This window comes from Drosophila teissieri, chromosome 2R (genome assembly GCF_016746235.2).
Source record: "Drosophila teissieri strain GT53w chromosome 2R, Prin_Dtei_1.1, whole genome shotgun sequence".
Taxonomy (NCBI): domain Eukaryota; kingdom Metazoa; phylum Arthropoda; class Insecta; order Diptera; family Drosophilidae; genus Drosophila; species Drosophila teissieri.
Window position 1 is genome coordinate 16,357,445 of NC_053030.1, and position 18,477 is coordinate 16,375,921.

Sequence of the window (18,477 nt, forward strand, 5' to 3'; positions counted from 1 at the left end):
CAAGGCAAACAAAATGGCGGGAAAAGGGAAAAGTGGGCGAAAGTGGGTGGACGAGGGGGTTGCGTGTGCTGCGGACCCACCCTTTTGCTGTTTGCCTTTGGTTTTTGGTCTGTTTCCCGCGATTCAAACTTCATTTTGCATGTTTCATGTTCTCGACTGGCTTCTCAACCTCCCCTGATTTTGGGTTTTTCCTTTTTTTTCCCGACTATTTTGTCTGCGTTTGCCAACGTCAAACGTGCGGAAACGGAAACGGCTGCTATGGGTGAAGGCATGTGTGTGTGTGTGAGTATGTGTGTCTCTAGCTGCGTGTGTGAGCCATAAATGTTTGCCTTGTTCCGATCTTTCTTTTTCCCTTATATGCAAATTGTCGATGTGTGTGTGTGTTTGTGTGTTGTGCGAATCTGAATTGGAATTGCTCGAAATCCGATTGAAATGTTTGCTGTCCATGTTCGCCGGGCTCAGTCCCGACTCCCAGGACTTTCCACAGCGTCGGAGTTCAGTCACATCGTCAACTCGTTGGCAGGATGTATGTTGGATTGGTGTCTGGCCGGTCAATCAGGCAGCCTGTCAAACAGTTTGTCAGTCGCTTTTTGATATAGTTTTGAATGGAAGTCAATCCGTTCGGTCGCCCAACTGCCACAAATCCCCACATCTCCCCACATCTCCCCACATCTCCCCACATCGGCCCACATCATTTGATTGACGTTTTAACTACATCAAAATATAAAAGGATAGGCACTCAATAGGCCGACGATCTGCACTTTCTGGGGTTGTTGAGCTCTCTGACAACTTAAACCAGCTCTCGAGTTTCAGCCACACCAAACCGATAATCAATGCACATGCACGCTATCTCAAAAGCTTGGGGACACATTATCCATCAAATGATATGGCCGTGCAATTTGTTAATGACATTTTAAACGTTTTTAAATTACGTATACGCCCACATGGTCCTTTAATTTTTCACCCACACGAAAGGCAAGTGGGCGTTTTTACAAGAAACTGCTATGTGGAGAAATTTGCCGCCATTACGCCCCTTTAATTTGACATAATCACAGTTTACTTATGAACATAAATCTTGGAGAAGTCAACTCGATTTTTGTAACTCTGGAAACTTAAAGAATTAAATATCTAAAATATGTTGTTGCATACTTAAATCCTTTCATAGAGGTAATTTATTATTGTTATTATTAACTTTAAATAAACTAATACTGGTAAATTTTCGAGTTTTTCTTTATTATGTAAACGGAAAATATGTGGAGAGCTAATTAAGCTCGTACATCACACGATGGCATTTATGGCCCAGACACTTGGCCATTTTCCTGGCGTACTTTCATTGCCCGCGACATTTGCACTGTTTCCCATTAGAGACAAGAGGTCAACGAGTGAGTGCTTAGAGTGGCCATTAAATGGGCCTCTCAATGCGATTATCAACCGTAGAGTCAATGACTGCCATTTGCAGGAGTTCCCTTTTTTTCTGCGCTGCTCTGATTAAGGGGAAATGTTCATAAGAAATATGTCAGACTAATGAGCCAACAACGCGGGGAGAATCTTGGTAAACAAGAGCAGAGTAAATTTACACAAAGGACTGAGTCCAAAGGGTGAGTCCTCTGTTCTGTTATTTGTGCTCGAAAAAGTATGCAGCGATTATATTCCCAGAGACAGCGTGTAACGCAAAATTTGCAAACAACAAAAAGCTGAGGAAAAGACAAAATGAAAGCAGGAAGAAATTGCGGAAAACAGAATAACATAAACATGCCATATTTCTCCATAAATTATGAGCTGGGAATTTTTCAAGGCGGCAGCCCAAGTCGTGAGTAGCTATTATGCGTATTTGCCAAGGGGAAATAGGGCGTTTAGTCTTAGAAAGTCGCCCGCCCATCCATGCATATGCATTTTCCGCACCCTTAACCCCCTACTGCCCCCGAATTCGCGAGAGTTGAATTTACATAGTACGTTGGCATAATGGCGCAGCATTCGCAACACCTGTATACCTGTATAGGTGAGGGCAGCTCCGTCTTAATTAGCAGTGCTTTTAAGAGATTCTGTTTAAATGAAAAACAAGACGAGTGGCAATTACCCAGAAATGGTATATTATGAGATGCGAAAAAGTAGCTAATAAAGAGGATAATTGGAGCGTTGTAAGGAAATAAATAAACTGTATATTAGAGATAGCAATAAAGAAACACCTAATATTTCATAGACTGTTTATGAATAGCTGTGCCTAAAGTAGTTCTTAGATTTTGGCATATGACATGCATCCTTTTTAGCCTCCCAGACTTTATTTCCAACCCATTACAGTCCGCACAGTCCATTACACTCGAATCCAATTCTCAATTGTCACATTCAACTCCAGCATCCTGCCTCCATCCTCATCAGAACTCAGGATTCATCAGAATTCAGAGCGCAGTCAAGGCAGCTGGGGGTGTCCCCAAAAAAGGGGATCAGCAACCCCAAAGCTGTCCGCAAAACAAATGTCACACACGAGCCCCCGACCGCCGTGCGCATAAATTTCAAAACAATTAGTTTCAATTTTGAAATCCACAACCAAATAAACCGGCCAACACCTACCGTCCGTAGTAACTTTTCCCGAGTGACTTTCTGCCATTAAGTCATGTTCACTTTCGCATTCCCTTTGAAATCAGCTACCACTTTCGAAAATTCTGAAACTCCTGTTTCCAGGGGTTGTTTGTTTTTCCGTTTTGCCAGGGGGGGGTGAAGGTGGGTGGACAACGTGCTGCTACCTAATGAATTTTGCAAGGACTCGCGCTGATTGTTTGGGTGTAAGGATTTCATAATGAGCAGCGATTTGTGGAAGGGGCAGGCACACACGGTCCTTTGCAGAAACGTATAATGTCCCCCATAAACTCTACTATCAACGTGTCGCCATCGCTGCTCGTCCTTTTCCGCCGCCAACGTGTCCCCCCTTCAGATTTCAATTAACGCATTTGCATAAATATCAACGTGTATGTGTCGCTATCTCTGTCTTTGGGGGTTTCTCTATCTATCGCACTGAACTTGAAAGCACTTTGCTGCAAATTTCGGTAAGGGGAAAATATGGTGAAGGATTGTAATCTTGGCAAGGCAACTCCCAGTAATATGTAGAGCTTTTACCTTTTATCCGTCAAAAAAAGTTCCACATATTGTAATTAGAATTCCAAAAATGTCACGGTTAAATTATTTATATGGCAAAATGGTTTTTAGACGTACATGACAGTCTAAAGGAATTTATTTCTAAGTAACTCTTTACATAAAAATCCAAATGCCATAAAGCCGGCATAAGGAAATCAAATCCTGCGAATTTGAGTTATCTATTGTTCGTCAGTTAACTCAGTCGAGGCAAACATGAATTTAGTTTGCAAATCAGTCAGCACAGACACACTCACCGTACACACAGCACAACCAGTATGCAAATGTGTGTGTGCAGATTGAGCAACAATTTCCACAGTCTGCGAACAATGTGTGTGGAAAAGTTTACACAAGCCTGAGACAGAGACCAAACAAAAGCCGAACGAAAAGCAAAAGCAAAAGCAATTACAAAGGCCAACAGAGTGGGTGGTTACCGATGTGGGTGGTGCGCAGGGCGGATAAGCCTCAACCAAACTTGGGCCAAGAAAATCAAACGAAAGTTTCAAATTAAACTCATTTAAATGGCTGCATACGATGCTGCTGCTGTCTGCCGTCTACTTTCCCTTTCCTTTGGCGGGAAATCCCCGCCGAACTCCCCGCTCCCCGCTCATCGCTTATCGCTTGTCATGTAAGTCATGTTAATGTCATTGTAAAGCGGCATGTCGCCCCGGGGGCGTGGCATGCGGCTGCTACCGAGCTACCAGATATATATCTGCCACATAGCGACTACCTCTCTGCTGTCGGTGGTTGATTGACATGGCCAATTCTAAGGCAGGCAGAGGCAGGCAGTCGTCGAGACTCGTCCATTGATTTGATATGAAAATTGCCCGGAATTATTGAATTAACATATGCTCGAGTTGAGCTCAAGCATGTGCCCCCGCCACGCCCCGCTCCGCCACGCCCACACGCCGCCTCCTCGGTTGAGGGCGCTTGTGTGGTGGCATCTTATTACCAAAAGCGTATTAGCCATGATTGATTGCATCGAGCAATAATGATTTGTCTGCCGCCTAATTCTGTAGCGGAGTACTCTTCGAAATGAAAAGCCCGAGTGGTGAACTTAAAAGTACTGAAAACTTATGAGTTGGCATTCCAGTGGACATTCTCCAATTTAGTCTCACTGTTTTCTTGGTTTAATATTGATTGTTCATTTATATACTTATATTTAAATATAATATTACAGTTTTGTGTACATGCCGTCTTATCGGCACACAGAGGAAGCACATGCCGGTATTTAAAGTTGACATTTGGTACTGATTCGCTGCAGATCTCTTTTAATTAGATCGCAGCTGAAAGGGCTCTCTTCTACACTTTACTCTTATCAGTATGAGTTCTTTTCAGCTTCAGTGGCGCGGCGATTGTGCGTTTTTGTCAGTTGCTGCCGAGTGATTCGAGGAGAAAGATGTGCTGCTTGGTTGCGTTACTTATAATCGGATTGGTGCTCTGCCAGAATTCGTTCGCCCAGCTTCTGGATGAACAATGTGGAGAAGTGCTACCCTTTAAAATTACAGGCGGATACGTGCCGAAACATATGCCATTCATGGCCGCCTTGTATCACAATACCGAATTTATGTGTGGCGGATCCCTAATACATAAGCGTGAGTCACTTGGTGTTTCGACTGAAAACTCATATTAACAAATATTTTTCTAGGATATGTTCTAACCGCTGGGCACTGCGTAATGGACTTTAATGAAGTGTAAGTCCCAACATTATACGGATGAGAATTAAATGTAATTGCTAACTATCTTAGAACCGTCCACCTGGGAGAATACAATCGATCGTGCCCCATCACAGAATGCAATTTCGTGGTGCAACTAAAGGCCGAGGTAGTAAGGTATCCCCGTTCGTTTATAAATGTTTATCTAGCCGATATAGCTTTGCTGCGACTGGAGCGCGAAGTGGCTTTTCAAGGTGAATGGTGCAACGAACAGAAACCCTTAAAGCATCAAACCTAAAAGGATACCTTGTTTTACAGCCCACATACGACCAATATGCATTAGCCTGGACGAGGAGGTGACATCAGATAGTGAAAACTCCTTCACGGCGTATGGATGGGGTAGTACGGATCCGACGATATATGAGCCAAGTGACATACTGAAAGCGGTCAGTTTGAAGCGACTGGATCAGTGCAATGTAAGCCGAGACACAATATGCGCGGGCGGCAATATGGGAGACACCTGTCGGGCTGACTCTGGTGGTCCATTGGTAGGCAAGTTCAAATACCTCGGGAAAACTAGACATTTACAGTTTGGGATCGTGAGCTACGGCAACCGCGAGTGCGATGGATCTTATGGGATCTATACAGATGTAAATGCCTACAAGTCGTGGATAGCAAACGTCGTTCTTGAAAACGAACCGAGAATCCTGCAGGAGAAGTGCAAGAGCGATTGGGGCGGCAAGGTTTTGGTCCGCCTGTGGGAAATGTCACTCATTACGCATAAGTTCGCCGGTGCCCTTATCACAAATCGTGAGTAGTGACTTTCAATCAGATAACGCTTATACTTATATTTAATTGCTCTTCCAAGAATTGGTTTTGACTGCTGCCAGTGCTTTCCCCGACACCGACTTCAATGCCACCGAAATGTAAGTAGTTGCTGGCAGAATATTGAAAACACATGACAACTGTATTTCTTTCTATGCAGCGAAGTAGAATCTGTTTATCAGCAAATCCATCGCGTCGGGTGGGTTAAAAAGCATCCCGACTTCAGCCGATCGCCCTCAATAAGGAATAACATAGCTGTGATTAGGCTGGCTCAAAGGATTCCAAAATCAGGTAAAAACACAGACAATATCTTTGTCATCTTTATAGAGAGTGATGAACTCATGCACTTGCAGATCTCGAGATACCAATCTGTTTGGGACTGAACTTGAGTCCTCCGACGGCTTGGAGTGCCTACCTTTATAGCGCCAAATTTCAGTTCTTGGGCAGTCGAGATGTAAATTTAAAGAGGATCCCTGAATGCTCTGTGGAAAGCGATCAGATCTGCGTCGAGAAGCCGAATCCATTGGCTTATCAACGTTACGAGACTCCTGGCTTGGTGATAGGTACCAATCAAATGTTTAAGGGAAGGGAAAGGTACATGATTGCGGGCATAGTAAGCCACACTCAAGATAACGCAATCGTCTTTACAAATATTCAAGACCACGCCAAATGGATTGCTGATCAACTGATATACACATAGTGTGACTTATGTATTTTCAGAAGTACTAAAGTAAAACAAAATTAAATAAAATCATCTGACAAATGTCGGTGTCGTTAATGCACAGTAAAACATTTCGAACTTTTGATTGCCATAGCCATGGAATACACAATTTTAAGCTTATATTTATTAAGTTAATTTAAAGTGCGATTGGATAATTTCAGGTGTATACAGCTTATTGTTGACTTTAAGCCCCAAACACTGTGTTGCAAATGACTTTTATTCGGCTTAGCTGCAAACACCCAAAGGATCGCAAACTTTCCAACAGCTTGACATCATCTTACGCTGTCTTGCTTATTGTGAGCTCGCCCTGCTGCGAAAATAGTTTCCTTTTCGTCTGACCCACTTTCACTTGTACTTGTACCGAATCGAGCTGTTGGTGTGGTGCACAAGTTTTGGCCAAGAACTTACCTCGAATCGATGCGCTGCAAGAAGTCCAGCCGGCTCAAATGCAATTCGCGCAAATGAAACAGGTTGAGGAAGGCGACGGCGGGCAGCTGGGAGAAGCGGTTGCCGCCCAGGTTCAAATAGGTGAGGTTCGAGAGCTTCGAGAGCTGCTGTGTAGGCACCATCTGCAATAAGGCGGAGAACAAGTGGCATTTTATTTGCAAAGCATTCACAATAAAAAATGAAAAGTTTCGCCCAGCTGGGTCAAATTAAATATGAATGCGGGCCACTCAACTTTAAAAACGAATTGCGGTGGCAAAATGAGCTTTCCCTCCAAGCCCCAAAAAAGTGAACACTAAACAGTTAAAAAAAAAAAAGGGAAATCAATAGAAAAGCGTTGCTTACGCGACTGCAGCGGAAACGGAAACGCGCGTCATGTTCTTCCCCCTTTTCCCGGGTTTTTTGTTCCATCACTTCGGCTGCCCGGCAAATTCGTCTGTGTTTTTCGCTTTTTAGGGGGCAATAAAATCAATCTTGCAACGAATTTGTTACAACTACTGAGACAGCTTCGAGCAGAGTGTGGCATGCATAAAAGAAGAGGTTTCCTTTTTTTTTCTGTTCGGAAGGAGCGGGCCAAAAGCTTTTGGCTGTAATTTTGGCTGCCACTTGTGTTCACCTTCCTCGGCACCCCTTGTTCGTCTTTCGTCTTTCGCCTCCCCCTCTCCGCCTTCTCCGGCTTTTCCGCTTTCCCCGATTTTTCCCTCCCTTAGCGTGTCGGAAGCTACGTGCCAGGCGTCCGGACACGAACACACTCCGCGATAACGTAATGAACTTCTGGGTGTGGGGGGGCGGTGGAAAACTCCGGGAAAGCGGGAAAATATAGAAAACGGGGGAGAGCCGAAATGAGGCGGAGCAAGGAGGCGGCCTAGTGTGTAGCAAATGAATTCAAATGCCGGCCCAAAGTTCATAAGTCGGCAAAAATGGCTGGAAATTAAAAGGCATTACGCATACGCAATGTAGGCCATGCCGGGCAATTGTTTAACCAAATGGCAACACTTTTTTTGTGCCACCCCCCATTATTTATATGGCAAACGCCAGCGAGTTTTTTTCATTTCTGTGCGGGTGCTTCATGTTGGCACTGCACTCAAAGGAAACCCCGGCAACTGCTGGACTAATTAAAAGGCTTTTCCTCTACAGTTCCGCATTTCCCGCAATTTTCGGACGCAGGCGGCGTGGAAAGCGGCGTGAGTGGAGACTGTAGAAAACGGAAGGGTTGCAAAAGACTCGCAAAAGAAAGTGAAATTTATTGAGTTTGATTTTTCCATTCAATTTTCCCATTTCCTCTCACTTCCCAGTGGCGCAAATGCAGTAGCAAGTATTGGGAAAGTAAAAATGAAAGCTAATTGCCGAGTAATTGCCAAATGAAATCAGTACAGTAAAATCATTTGAGCTAGCAAAAATAGCCCGCACCTTAAAGCATTGAAAATATTTACGCCATCACCTGTAAAAATTCTCAGACAGAAAAACATAAAGTTTTGCAGTTGTGCAAGCCAACGTAAAATTTATGCAACGGAATACAAACAAAACTGAATGATAAAATGCAAATAAATAAGGTTCGTATACACGCTCGCCCCTAAAATAATAGTGAAATATGGTTTTATTGAAACTTTATGCGAGTTTATTCTCGAATATTTTTGCAATTAGTCCTTTTAATCCGAAAGTAGAGTGCAATAATGTTTCTGTATTCATATTTATACACATAATGCAAAATCATAACCTGCCACAGAAAGTACAAACACAATGCGTTTTCCCCATTCATCGCAAATGCGAGTATTTTTATTGAATTATGAAAATGGGAAATTGTCCATACGTTTTTTTAACTGGCTCCCATTGAAATATATCGAATTTGTAGAGAAAGGAAATATTTAGAATAATCACTCTATTGTGCGAATTGTTCACTGTTACTACATATTTGTTTAACTATTTCCCTTTATGAATTGGCAGTTGAACAAAGTTAAGCCGAGACCATTTCGATCATATTTAATGTTTAAAGAGTTCAGTACTTATTATTTTAATAAATTTACTATCAGGGAATTTTTTGACTTCTGATTTAAGCTATCAAAGTTCTAAAAAGGAGTGAGTCCTTAAGGTTTCAGCTGCTCCAGTTTTACATCAGCCACATGGAGGGTGCATCTCCATTTAAAGCAGCTACTCAACACAATTCATAAATCATTTCCAGCACCTTCCATTCTACAAGCTCCATGAGTTGTTCCAGACTCCAGTCATAATGCCAGTGCGTTGGTGCCCTGCGACCCCTTGTATTTTCCGGAAAACTATGCAGATGCAGACAACAATTTCATGCACTAGCCGCATGCCAAAATGGGGCAGAATGTCTGGCGGCGGATATATCCTCTGTGCATAATAAAACAACAATCTGTCCAATAGGAAAAAGAATGTCATTTGAAAATACCGGAACACCGGTTTGCAGCGGCAGATTTAGCCACGGCCAGGGACTTCCTGGAATCGCTGGGAGTAAAGGGTTCAGGGGATAGCGAGTGGGTGGTTGACCGACCGACCGACCGACCATATTTCAACTACAAAATGCCAAAAGGTATTTTAAGTAGTTTCGAACTGATTCCGAGCGCCATAAATTCCTCCGCACCGTCAGTTGCCGTCGACTACACGCGGCTGCTGCTGCTACTGCTGCACCTGCTTAGAAAGTCCTTTTTAGCCATCAGACAGGACACAGGACACACACGCACACACACACACACACACTTTATCCCTTCCTAACGACCCGAGGCATATATATATGCACCTATACAGATTCCCAGCCACACGAAGCAAAAGGAGGCGATCTCGCTTGCATTGCATCCATCAGTTTGCATAAACAGGTTCCTGATGTTGCAACTACAGAGAACGGATTTTTTTCAATACTTTCTCCAGAAAATATATTTAACTAATTGCAATCGTTGAGATTCTTTCTGATTTGAAAATGATTATCATTGATAATTTGAATTTAACAACCTTTTTAAGCTTTCTTTGGTTTTGTATCTTCTTTAAACCTTCTCAAAACCTTCGCTTACTTCTCTCTGTGTACGGTATACCTGTGATTACATAAAAAGGCATTTCTGGAGAGCGAGCTGCCTTCCCATTTCCATTATCTGTGTGTGGGATACCAGGATAGCCAGGACATGCAGTTTCGCCTTTGAGCTGGGGATTTGCACAACTCAGCTGAAAGTTGCGCACCTCTGGCTGGCTCGCATACCAAATGTGTGTCCTAATGATATGGTCTGGTCAATTTAAAGACGAAGGACTCGGCTTGAAATGGAACCACAGCTCGACTGAGCTTTGATTGCCAATACTTGAGAAGATGAGTTAAATTATATTTGAAGGTTTCTTTTAAATGGGAATCTAAACATTTAAATGGCAACAATGCTTAGACTGCGATTGGACAGGATTTTTAGACAGCATTTTGTTAACTTGCTAATGAAATACTTTCTACATACATAATTCGCGCTTTCAGTATAATCCAAACCACTTTCGCAACCTAAGAACCCCGGTTCAAGACTACATGCCACATTTCACCTTGCTTCGATTTCAGCTTTATTCCGTTTAAGCTATATCCCGACCTCTTTCCATTTAAGTTCACAATTTTTGCACAACTCTCTGCTCGTAAAGTTTGGGGCAGCTTTAAGCTGGATCAGTTGCTGGGCAACGAGTGTGTGTCTTTGGGAGGAAGGGAGCTCGGTGGAGGAGCCTCCTCGGCTGGCGGCATTTAACAACGTCCTGCGAAAGGATGGACCCAGAAAGGATGGCCGAGAACCGAGCTCCGAGGACCTAAGCAAAGAGTGGGCCACAACAGCAGAAATCAGGCAACACGGACATGTTTGCATGCATAAATAGCAGAAAGGACATGGCCGGCAGAAAGGAGTCCTCGTACAGCGGCGAGTGCGTGTATCCTTGCCATCCTCATATGGGGTGTGTGCGAACGGACAGCAACAACGAGTTATGGTTATTAATTTTGCGTATGCAAAATGCAGCTAAACTCCAGGAAGGACGAACTTAGACGTTCTGGGCGTTGGAGGGGGGTGGGAAATCCGCTTTGGCAAAGTGTTGCTCACAGGATTTAGTCCTGGCAAAGTGTCTGAATTTATGAGAGCAGCCACGCTAGTTTTGTGCGGCAATGGCGGCGACATGTTTGTGTAAGTTCACACTTGCATTTTGTTTGAAAAGTGAATTCTCAGACTGCTTCAAAGTGGATTATTTAACGAGCAATATTTTAGGCTGCCATTGAAGGTCAGAGATGATAAATATTTAAGTAAATCAACTTTTATATAACCTAACATTTAATCCAAAGACTGAAATCTTACCGTGAGATTATTATCGGACAGATCCAGATGTTTCAAGGATATCAGTCCCTCGAAGGCACTCAAATCCAGTTCGCTCATCACATTGCCCTGCACGCTGAGGGCCAGAAGCTCCTTTAAGCCCTCGAAACTGTCATTCCGCACAAACTCGACCAGATTCAAGGACATGTCCAGGCTCTTGAGGGCATGCAAATGCCAAAGATTGGTGGCCGGTACGTCTAGCAGTCGATTATTCCGGAACACGAGAACCTCCAACGTGTTCATGCCCTTGAAGCAGTTGTCCTCCAGGCTGACAATATTGTTGTTGGTAAGATCCAGCTCCACCAGCGAGGCCAGATCACTGAGAGCGGTGGGATGCACTGTCTCAATGCGATTGAAGCTGAGATCCAGGAGCAGCAGATTGGTCAATCCCTTGAAGGCATGCTTGTGCAGCGAACTGACCAAATTGCGGCTCAGATTCAGCGTTCTCAGCTCCGATTGGTACTCGAAGTTCTTCGAGCCCAGCGTTTCGATGATGTTCTGCGAGAGATCCAGGATCTCCAGCTTCATGTAGAACGGCAGCGAGAACTCCAGGGTACGAATTCGATTCACTGTGAGATTGATGTATTTCGTCTCCGGATTCAATTGGATGGGCACATCCTCCAGAGCAGCGTCCACGCACAACGCTCTGCTATTGGCCTCGCCCCCCAGGCACTGGCACTTCGAGGGGCAGAAGGCGGTGGATTCCAGAGGCAGGACTACGAGAATCAGCAGGAGGAGCAGCACCGGGATGGCTCCACTAAGCCATGGCCTGCTCCTTGTCGTTGCGGTTACTGTCGTGTGGTCAGGCATTTTGTGTTGACTCTTTGAAGGCTCTTCCACTTCCTCTCGACTCGATAATTATTTGTTGACCAGTTTGCGGTGCAGGACTGTTACCACCATTTCATGTCCGACATCTGGGCAACGGAAGGGTTCTGCAAAATCGAAGGATACAAATGGGTTTTAGCATTTTCCAGCAGTTTAAATGCATTCTTTGATAGTAATATAGAATATAGTTTCTTAGATTAAATAGCAGCAAAAAAGATATAATTTCCACTGCCAGTAAGCAAAGTTTCTTCAGTACTTGCAACTGCAAATTAGCGCATAGCTTAATGAAGATACTTTGCATTTGGAAATGCGATATTTAAAAGGACTCAGCGACTGCTCCATTCTATTCACACCTTTTTGGGTAGTGCCTCTATTTTTCGTTATTTTTTTTGGGCATTTCACGAAAAACTTTTGCGGCAGAAGAGTCGTCTCTGCACGAGTCTGCAAGATTTATGTGCATAAGTTGGTAGCTAATATTTCATAAAAGTCGAGACGCAGACACTGAAATAAAGTAGTAGAGAGTTGGGTCTCCTGGCGTTAACTTTTTTTGTGCTGACAACTTTGCATTCGAAACTTGCTGACTTACCAGACAGGATCGGAAGGACGAGTGGCTGGCTAGGCGCAGTCGGCTGCATTTTATGGTTTATAAGTTTTGCATAATGCAGTCGGACCGTCTAATAGTTATGGCCATGATGAGCCCACCTCCCGGCCAAAAAGAATATGAAGAGTTTCGCCATAGAAGTTTATATGCATATTCAGAGAAAACATTTTGAACTTGTTAGAAAAGAGTCACTCAGCCAGAAGTAGGCAAAAAGCAGAGAACTACGTAGAAAATAATACCGTGCTAATTAAAGCAGTAAAGTAACCATTTCAGTTTAAAGTAGCCTACTTTTGCAAACGAACAGTTTCCAAATTCCTTGCAGTAATCGTCTTTGGCCGACTTAAATTACATATTTGCCCGCTGGCAACACTCAATTAAGTAATTAGCAAATCAGACGAGGAAAGGGGCCAGTCAGCCATTCAATTCCACTTCCGAGTGTCTGTCTTTCAGACTCAGATTTGCATACAAAGCCGAGACAATGGGCGGAGAACCCCCACTCAACTCATTTTTGGCCCCCCGAAAAGCACACACACGCTCAGAATAATGGCCTTAACTAGCTGTAAAACAAATAACAAAAACCAAAACGCAAACGCAAACTTCAGAGGTTTCATAATGTCAACAAAAGTTAAAAGCTCACAGAGAACTCCCCCCGTTCCACAGCCATCCATTCCATCCATCCACCCATCCATTCATTCATTCATTCATTCGGTTGTGGTTCTGGTTCATATTTTACGCTTCAATAAAATTGGCAAAAAAGCCCCAACCTCCGCGTTGGGGAAAAAAAGTGAAAATTGTGAAAAATTCACTCCCGTGTGAATTATTAAGTTTCACATGGCAGTTTTTCTTGTTGTTTTCTTCCTTTAGCAAAAAGTACGTTTGTGTGAGTGAGGCAGGGATGGCAAGGGGGGGCAAGGGGGGTGTGTTTGTGTTTGTTTGCAAAAAGCACACAAAGTTTTTAATAAACTTTCGCACGCCAAGCGAACTCAACTTTGAACCTCCTGCGACCCCTCCTGTGCCCCAAAAAAAATTGTTTGAGCCAGGGGCGGAGGCCTATAAGTGGAAATGGGGGCTCCAGCAGAAGGGGGGGTCGGTTCCACACACAAACAGGCATGATTTCATTGTGGCAAATATTTTGAAAGCCAACTTGGCCAACGGGGGGTAGTTGAAAATGGTTTTCGGGGACCTGTCAAAGGCCAACAAGTCAAAAGCTGTGGCCTGCACTCTGGGTACTCGCTTTTCCACGGAGGCTGCAAAGATCGAAGAGGGTCGCTTTTAATGGGTTAATTAAATGTGGGCTAACTAACCTTGTCAGGCAACTATAATAACTGGCACGTAGTATCAAAAGAACTACTCTTGGGTATTGATTTTTACGTGAGGTTGCACTACTACTATTTTTAAATAACTTTTGCTTTCATTCATTCATTCATTTTTTGTCTAAGCCAAGATTTTTAGCTTGAAGTTAGGACAAGATTATCCTCCTTTAAGACCCCTTCATCTCTTTTAGGCCCGTCTATTCCTAGGTATTTCCTCTACTTGCCAGTTTAACCATATTCATTCAGTTTATGACTGCAGCTAAACCAGAAATCCAATCAACAAAGTTGTATGTGCTCCGCAGGACACTTTACCACCTCCACCTGAATGCCACCTTCCTCTTCAGTTTTATAAGCTTCATTTAATTATATTGACATTGCTGGAGTCTGCTCCTATTCTTTTCTCTTCTTTTCTTTTTTTTCGGGATTTGGTTTTTGGTTCAGGTGAACAAGCTTGTTTTCTCGAAAAATTCTGAAGCAGTGACACCCGACCCGAATCGAGGGTGTGCTCAACCCACGTTCCTCATTTGAACTTAAATGCCATAAAAATGAGAAAATAATGCCGAAGTGGCAAGAGGAGCCAGAGCTACAAAAAAGCGCCAGAGCAGAGCAACAAATGCTGATAATAGAAATAGCGAAAAGCCAGCAGCAAGGACTCGCTGCGCCACGCATAAAGTTTGCACATAAATTTTCCACCAAAAACGAACCAAGAACCGAGAACGGAGCATGCCATTGACTTTAAAGGCCACAAATGGCAATCGAGGGGTCGCGGGCATCGGGGGTTGGATTTGAGGTGAGGTCAGGGTTCGGCGCAAGTAGGGAAACATGGCAAGAGACTGGCAAACTGGGAAGCTGCGAAACTGGGAAACTGGGAAACTGGGAAACTGGGAAGCTGCGAAGCTGGGTAGCGAGTCGAGCAATCAAAGGTGAAAAACTTTGGTGAACTATGCGGAGAGCACACAAAGTCAATATTAATATTCACTTAGTGGGGGGCAAATGGGCGTCAGGGGGCGGTGGACGGTGGGCGGGGCAGTGTGGTGACTGACAATGGCCTGGGAAAAGGCAAATGCCAAGCAAATTGAAAATGCGACGAAAAACGTGAGTCGCTGTCTTGCCACTCCTCGCAGCCCCCTGCACTGCGAAGAAATATTGGTAAGTTACTCATTACATTTTATATTCCGAGTTCATCTGCAGATGAATTATCACTATTACTCAGATTATCATTTTAACACTACTTAATATTTAATATATTTTGTGATGGCATATTTTTAATGACCTGAACTTCATTTGCATTCGAATATTTAGACAGCTCTGACTTTTTCCTGTGTAGCAACGTGCCCGAGTGCGTTTATTTTTATCAAGATTAGCATTGGCTCCACTGGGCCTCTCCTGGTCGCTTCCTCATCTCCAACCCCAACCCCATTCCCGTTCCCGCCAAAGTCTTATTGAATAGGCAAACACTCGGCGGTGGCAAAACAAAGAAATGAATTCCCAGATTTTGCACGCACAAATTGTCTCCGGGGAAATGGGTGTTCATGAGTTTCTGCCGGCATTCGCCATCAAAGATGAATTGCTGTTGTCACCAGTGTGCGGAGCTGCAAACTCCTCCCCCACCCCCCGAATTTTCCCTGCTCATGGCAGCAGTTTCCCAACGCTTGCCACCAATGGCTTGCATTTGTGGCAGCATTTTCGGGCTCGAAAAGATTTCACTGCACGCATAATTAATGCAATTGTTGGTCGCTTGGCAGGCAAATAAGAGTTTTGTTGTGTCTCTGGTTGTCGGGTTTTCTTCGGTCAGCGGAGGCCAGCGTGAGTGGTCTAAGTTTGTTCAATTAGTGGCTGCCACAAAACCGACAGAAATAAATGCGGAATTAGTGCTGATAAAATACTGCTTTCTGGCAGGGTATTGTTGCAAGTGCAAGATATGAAACACAATAGTACTTAAATATATTCGTTTGCTTTCTTTTATTTAAAAGGCGAGAAGAGCTAAAAAGGAAATGCATCAACTAAAACTGCAAATGCTAGAGGAACTAAAAAACATTGCGCACATGCGCTGGCCAAGAATTTTAATTTAATTTAGTTTTTTTTAACACTGCTTGATTTTGCAACAAGAAGTGGGGAACGAAAATGGCTTAATAACCAACAGCCCCGAGGCAGCAGCCAAACAAGCCAAACACACACACACACCCATAACAATTTTCCATCCAGAGAAGGAGGGGGGAAAACTCCCTCCCCACTCCGCTACTCGGCCCCAAGTTTTCCCCCTTTTCCACTGAATTTGCAGACGCCGTGGCAGACGCCAGACGAGACGCCATGCGGCAAAATAAAAACCAAAGTGCAACAAAACCTGCACAATAAAGAAAAAATAAAACTCTAGTGAGGTATTTAAAAATATATATGTTTATATATATGTATATGTACAACTGTCGCTGTGTATATATCATTTTGTAGAGTGTTTCGCCAAGTGGCCAAGTGGAGAAGTAAGAGAAATAATGCGACAATTGCATTAAGTCTACCAGCAGCGCTGAATGCTGACAAAAAAACATATATAAATATAGTGAAAAAGATGTGGGGCTAGCAAATGAAAAATGTTATCTTTATATGCAGCTTCCCTTTTTCTTTTCTTCCTTTTTTAGCGCTGCGGTGCACTAAATGTTTAAAATGGTTCAGAGATCCTTAACTCGCTTTTATGGCGCCTGGATAACGTTGGCCAGGATAACTTGGAGTTAGTAAGAAGCAAAAGTGCAGGAAAAGCAAGTGTGTGGCCATTCGCTAAGCTGAGATGATAAACCAGCCAAGACTTGAGATCTTTATAGTGGCACAGATATACAGATATGGTAGGAAAACCAGGCAGGTGCTAAGTAAATTTGAGAAAATTGGGGATCCCTATTCATGTCACTTAAATACCTTTAAGTTATCTTTAAAAACTAATAAACACCATCGTAGACTGGATTTAAATACCCAAGCAAACTGGCGGTCAGTTTTCAAACGCGTCGTTGGACCTCCCATAAATCGATATTGTTTGCATAGTCAGCTTTTAAATATATACATATGTATGTATATATATAGGTAGGAAAGGAGTACAACGCACTTTGCGTTTTGGCTGCTGCCCCAAACGCGCCAACTCGCCGAAAAAAGAGCAGGAAATAAATGAGGCAGTTGGCATGAAAAAAAGGGGGCAAAAAGGAACTTTAGGCCACTGGCACAATAATTTGGCACGCAAACCTTTTTTTTTGGCTCCGTTGGGGAAGGGGCAGTGCGGAGGTGCCACATGCACATACAAACATAAATAAAAAATGAAGTGAAATACATTTTCGGAGCCAGGACCTTCGGGTTCCCAGTCCACCGGCCAGTGGAGCACATTAAAAAATTGCCAAAGTCAACTCGAAACGGGACGTTGGGGATGTGGCACACACTGAAAAGTGGTGGTATTAAAGCGCAAGGCAGTGGATATATCTAGATTTGGGGCAGGTCCTTCTCGCTCTCCCAATGCCGTCATAGTTTGCTTTGCGAATAAACATATAACAATTAGAGTACAGCTCGTTTGGCTGGATTGCCCACTTGGGGTTGCTTTTTGGACGAGCGGCATAAATGGGTTAAGGGCCACCTATGCGAGTTGCCATATTCGGTTAAATATTTGAGTGGATTTCATATTTAATTCACTTTAAGGGAGTCCCCGTCGCTCTTTTTTTCTTTGTTTCAAGAAAAGGACTATTCAAATGAGCTCCGAAATTTGGGTCAAAGTTCAGGGCGAGGGTGTGTTCTGGGTGAATATTTATGGTCTCGAAGTTGGTCTCCAGATAATGTGTGTGGGTCAGGTCGGGCACATATATTCGTATATGTGGGTACAAAAAGTACAAAAAGTACAAAAGGGAGCACAGCAAATGTGGAGTGGAAAATGGCAGCTTAATGTGGCGTAAAATTAAGTTTCAAACAGATCGCTTTGCTTTCTAAAATTAAATCTACAGCACATTGCTTTGCTTGCCCAACACATACATATTACTTGCTCAAGAGTTGTCATTAAGTTCTTGTCACAAACAAACACATTTCACATTTATCAAAAGGGTTAAGTGAGTGGAATTGCCTACGCAAAATATGTTGTAAAAATTTCACAGTCGACAAACATAAATTAATTTAACAAATGAACAGAACTTAACAAACACCGAAATACGACAAAAAAGAATCCCAGGAATTTAACCTGAGCCCATAAATATTCTTCACCCCCTGAAAAGCAAAGAAAACAAATGTTCATTAATATGCCAGACGCATCTAGGGCAGCTGAGCAGCAGGGGGAAATCGTGGAAATCGAGGAAATGTGGAAAACAAGGGACATGGAATTTTCGAAAAATTTATTAATTGGCAGCTAAATGAGAGGCAGGAATTAACATGCTCATAATTTTATTAGGCACACAGCATAGGGTTGGGAAACCATCTTTTGCGTTCACAATGTGGCAATACCTTAGAAATTGTCAAAAATATAAGAAAGAATTAATTCTCAGTTCACAATGAAACATTTTGCAGACACCCGAATGCCATTTAAATCGATAAATTACCCAGAAAACGACCCAAAAATTGGAAACTGACACCGCTTAAAGCCAGCTGTTGGCGTACAATTCCGCTTAAGTGTTCTTCACTTTCC

At 43.3% G+C, this 18,477-nt stretch overlaps 2 protein-coding genes across 2 annotated transcripts in view; one reads left to right on the forward strand and one right to left on the reverse strand.

Moving 5' to 3' along the window:
• The window catches only part of LOC122613546 (leucine-rich repeat and immunoglobulin-like domain-containing nogo receptor-interacting protein 1), a 77,366-nt gene that overhangs the window by 4,904 nt on the left and 53,985 nt on the right, over positions 1-18,477 (reverse strand). The window contains exons 3-4 of the mRNA XM_043787762.1: positions 11,085-12,034; positions 6,736-6,896 (exon numbers count right to left, since the gene is read on the reverse strand). Of these exons, the coding sequence (XP_043643697.1) occupies positions 6,736-6,896; positions 11,085-11,912 (989 nt within the window). The 5' untranslated portion in view covers positions 11,913-12,034. The remainder of the gene's footprint in view (positions 1-6,735; positions 6,897-11,084; positions 12,035-18,477) is intronic.
• On the forward strand, positions 4,490-6,306 carry LOC122612425 (ovochymase-2). Its single transcript, XM_043786032.1, has 7 exons — positions 4,490-4,721; positions 4,775-4,820; positions 4,875-5,035; positions 5,100-5,591; positions 5,650-5,707; positions 5,767-5,897; positions 5,960-6,306. The coding sequence occupies exons 1-7, from the start codon at positions 4,526-4,528 to the stop codon at positions 6,304-6,306; spliced, it is 1,431 nt and encodes a 476-aa protein (XP_043641967.1). The 5' UTR covers positions 4,490-4,525.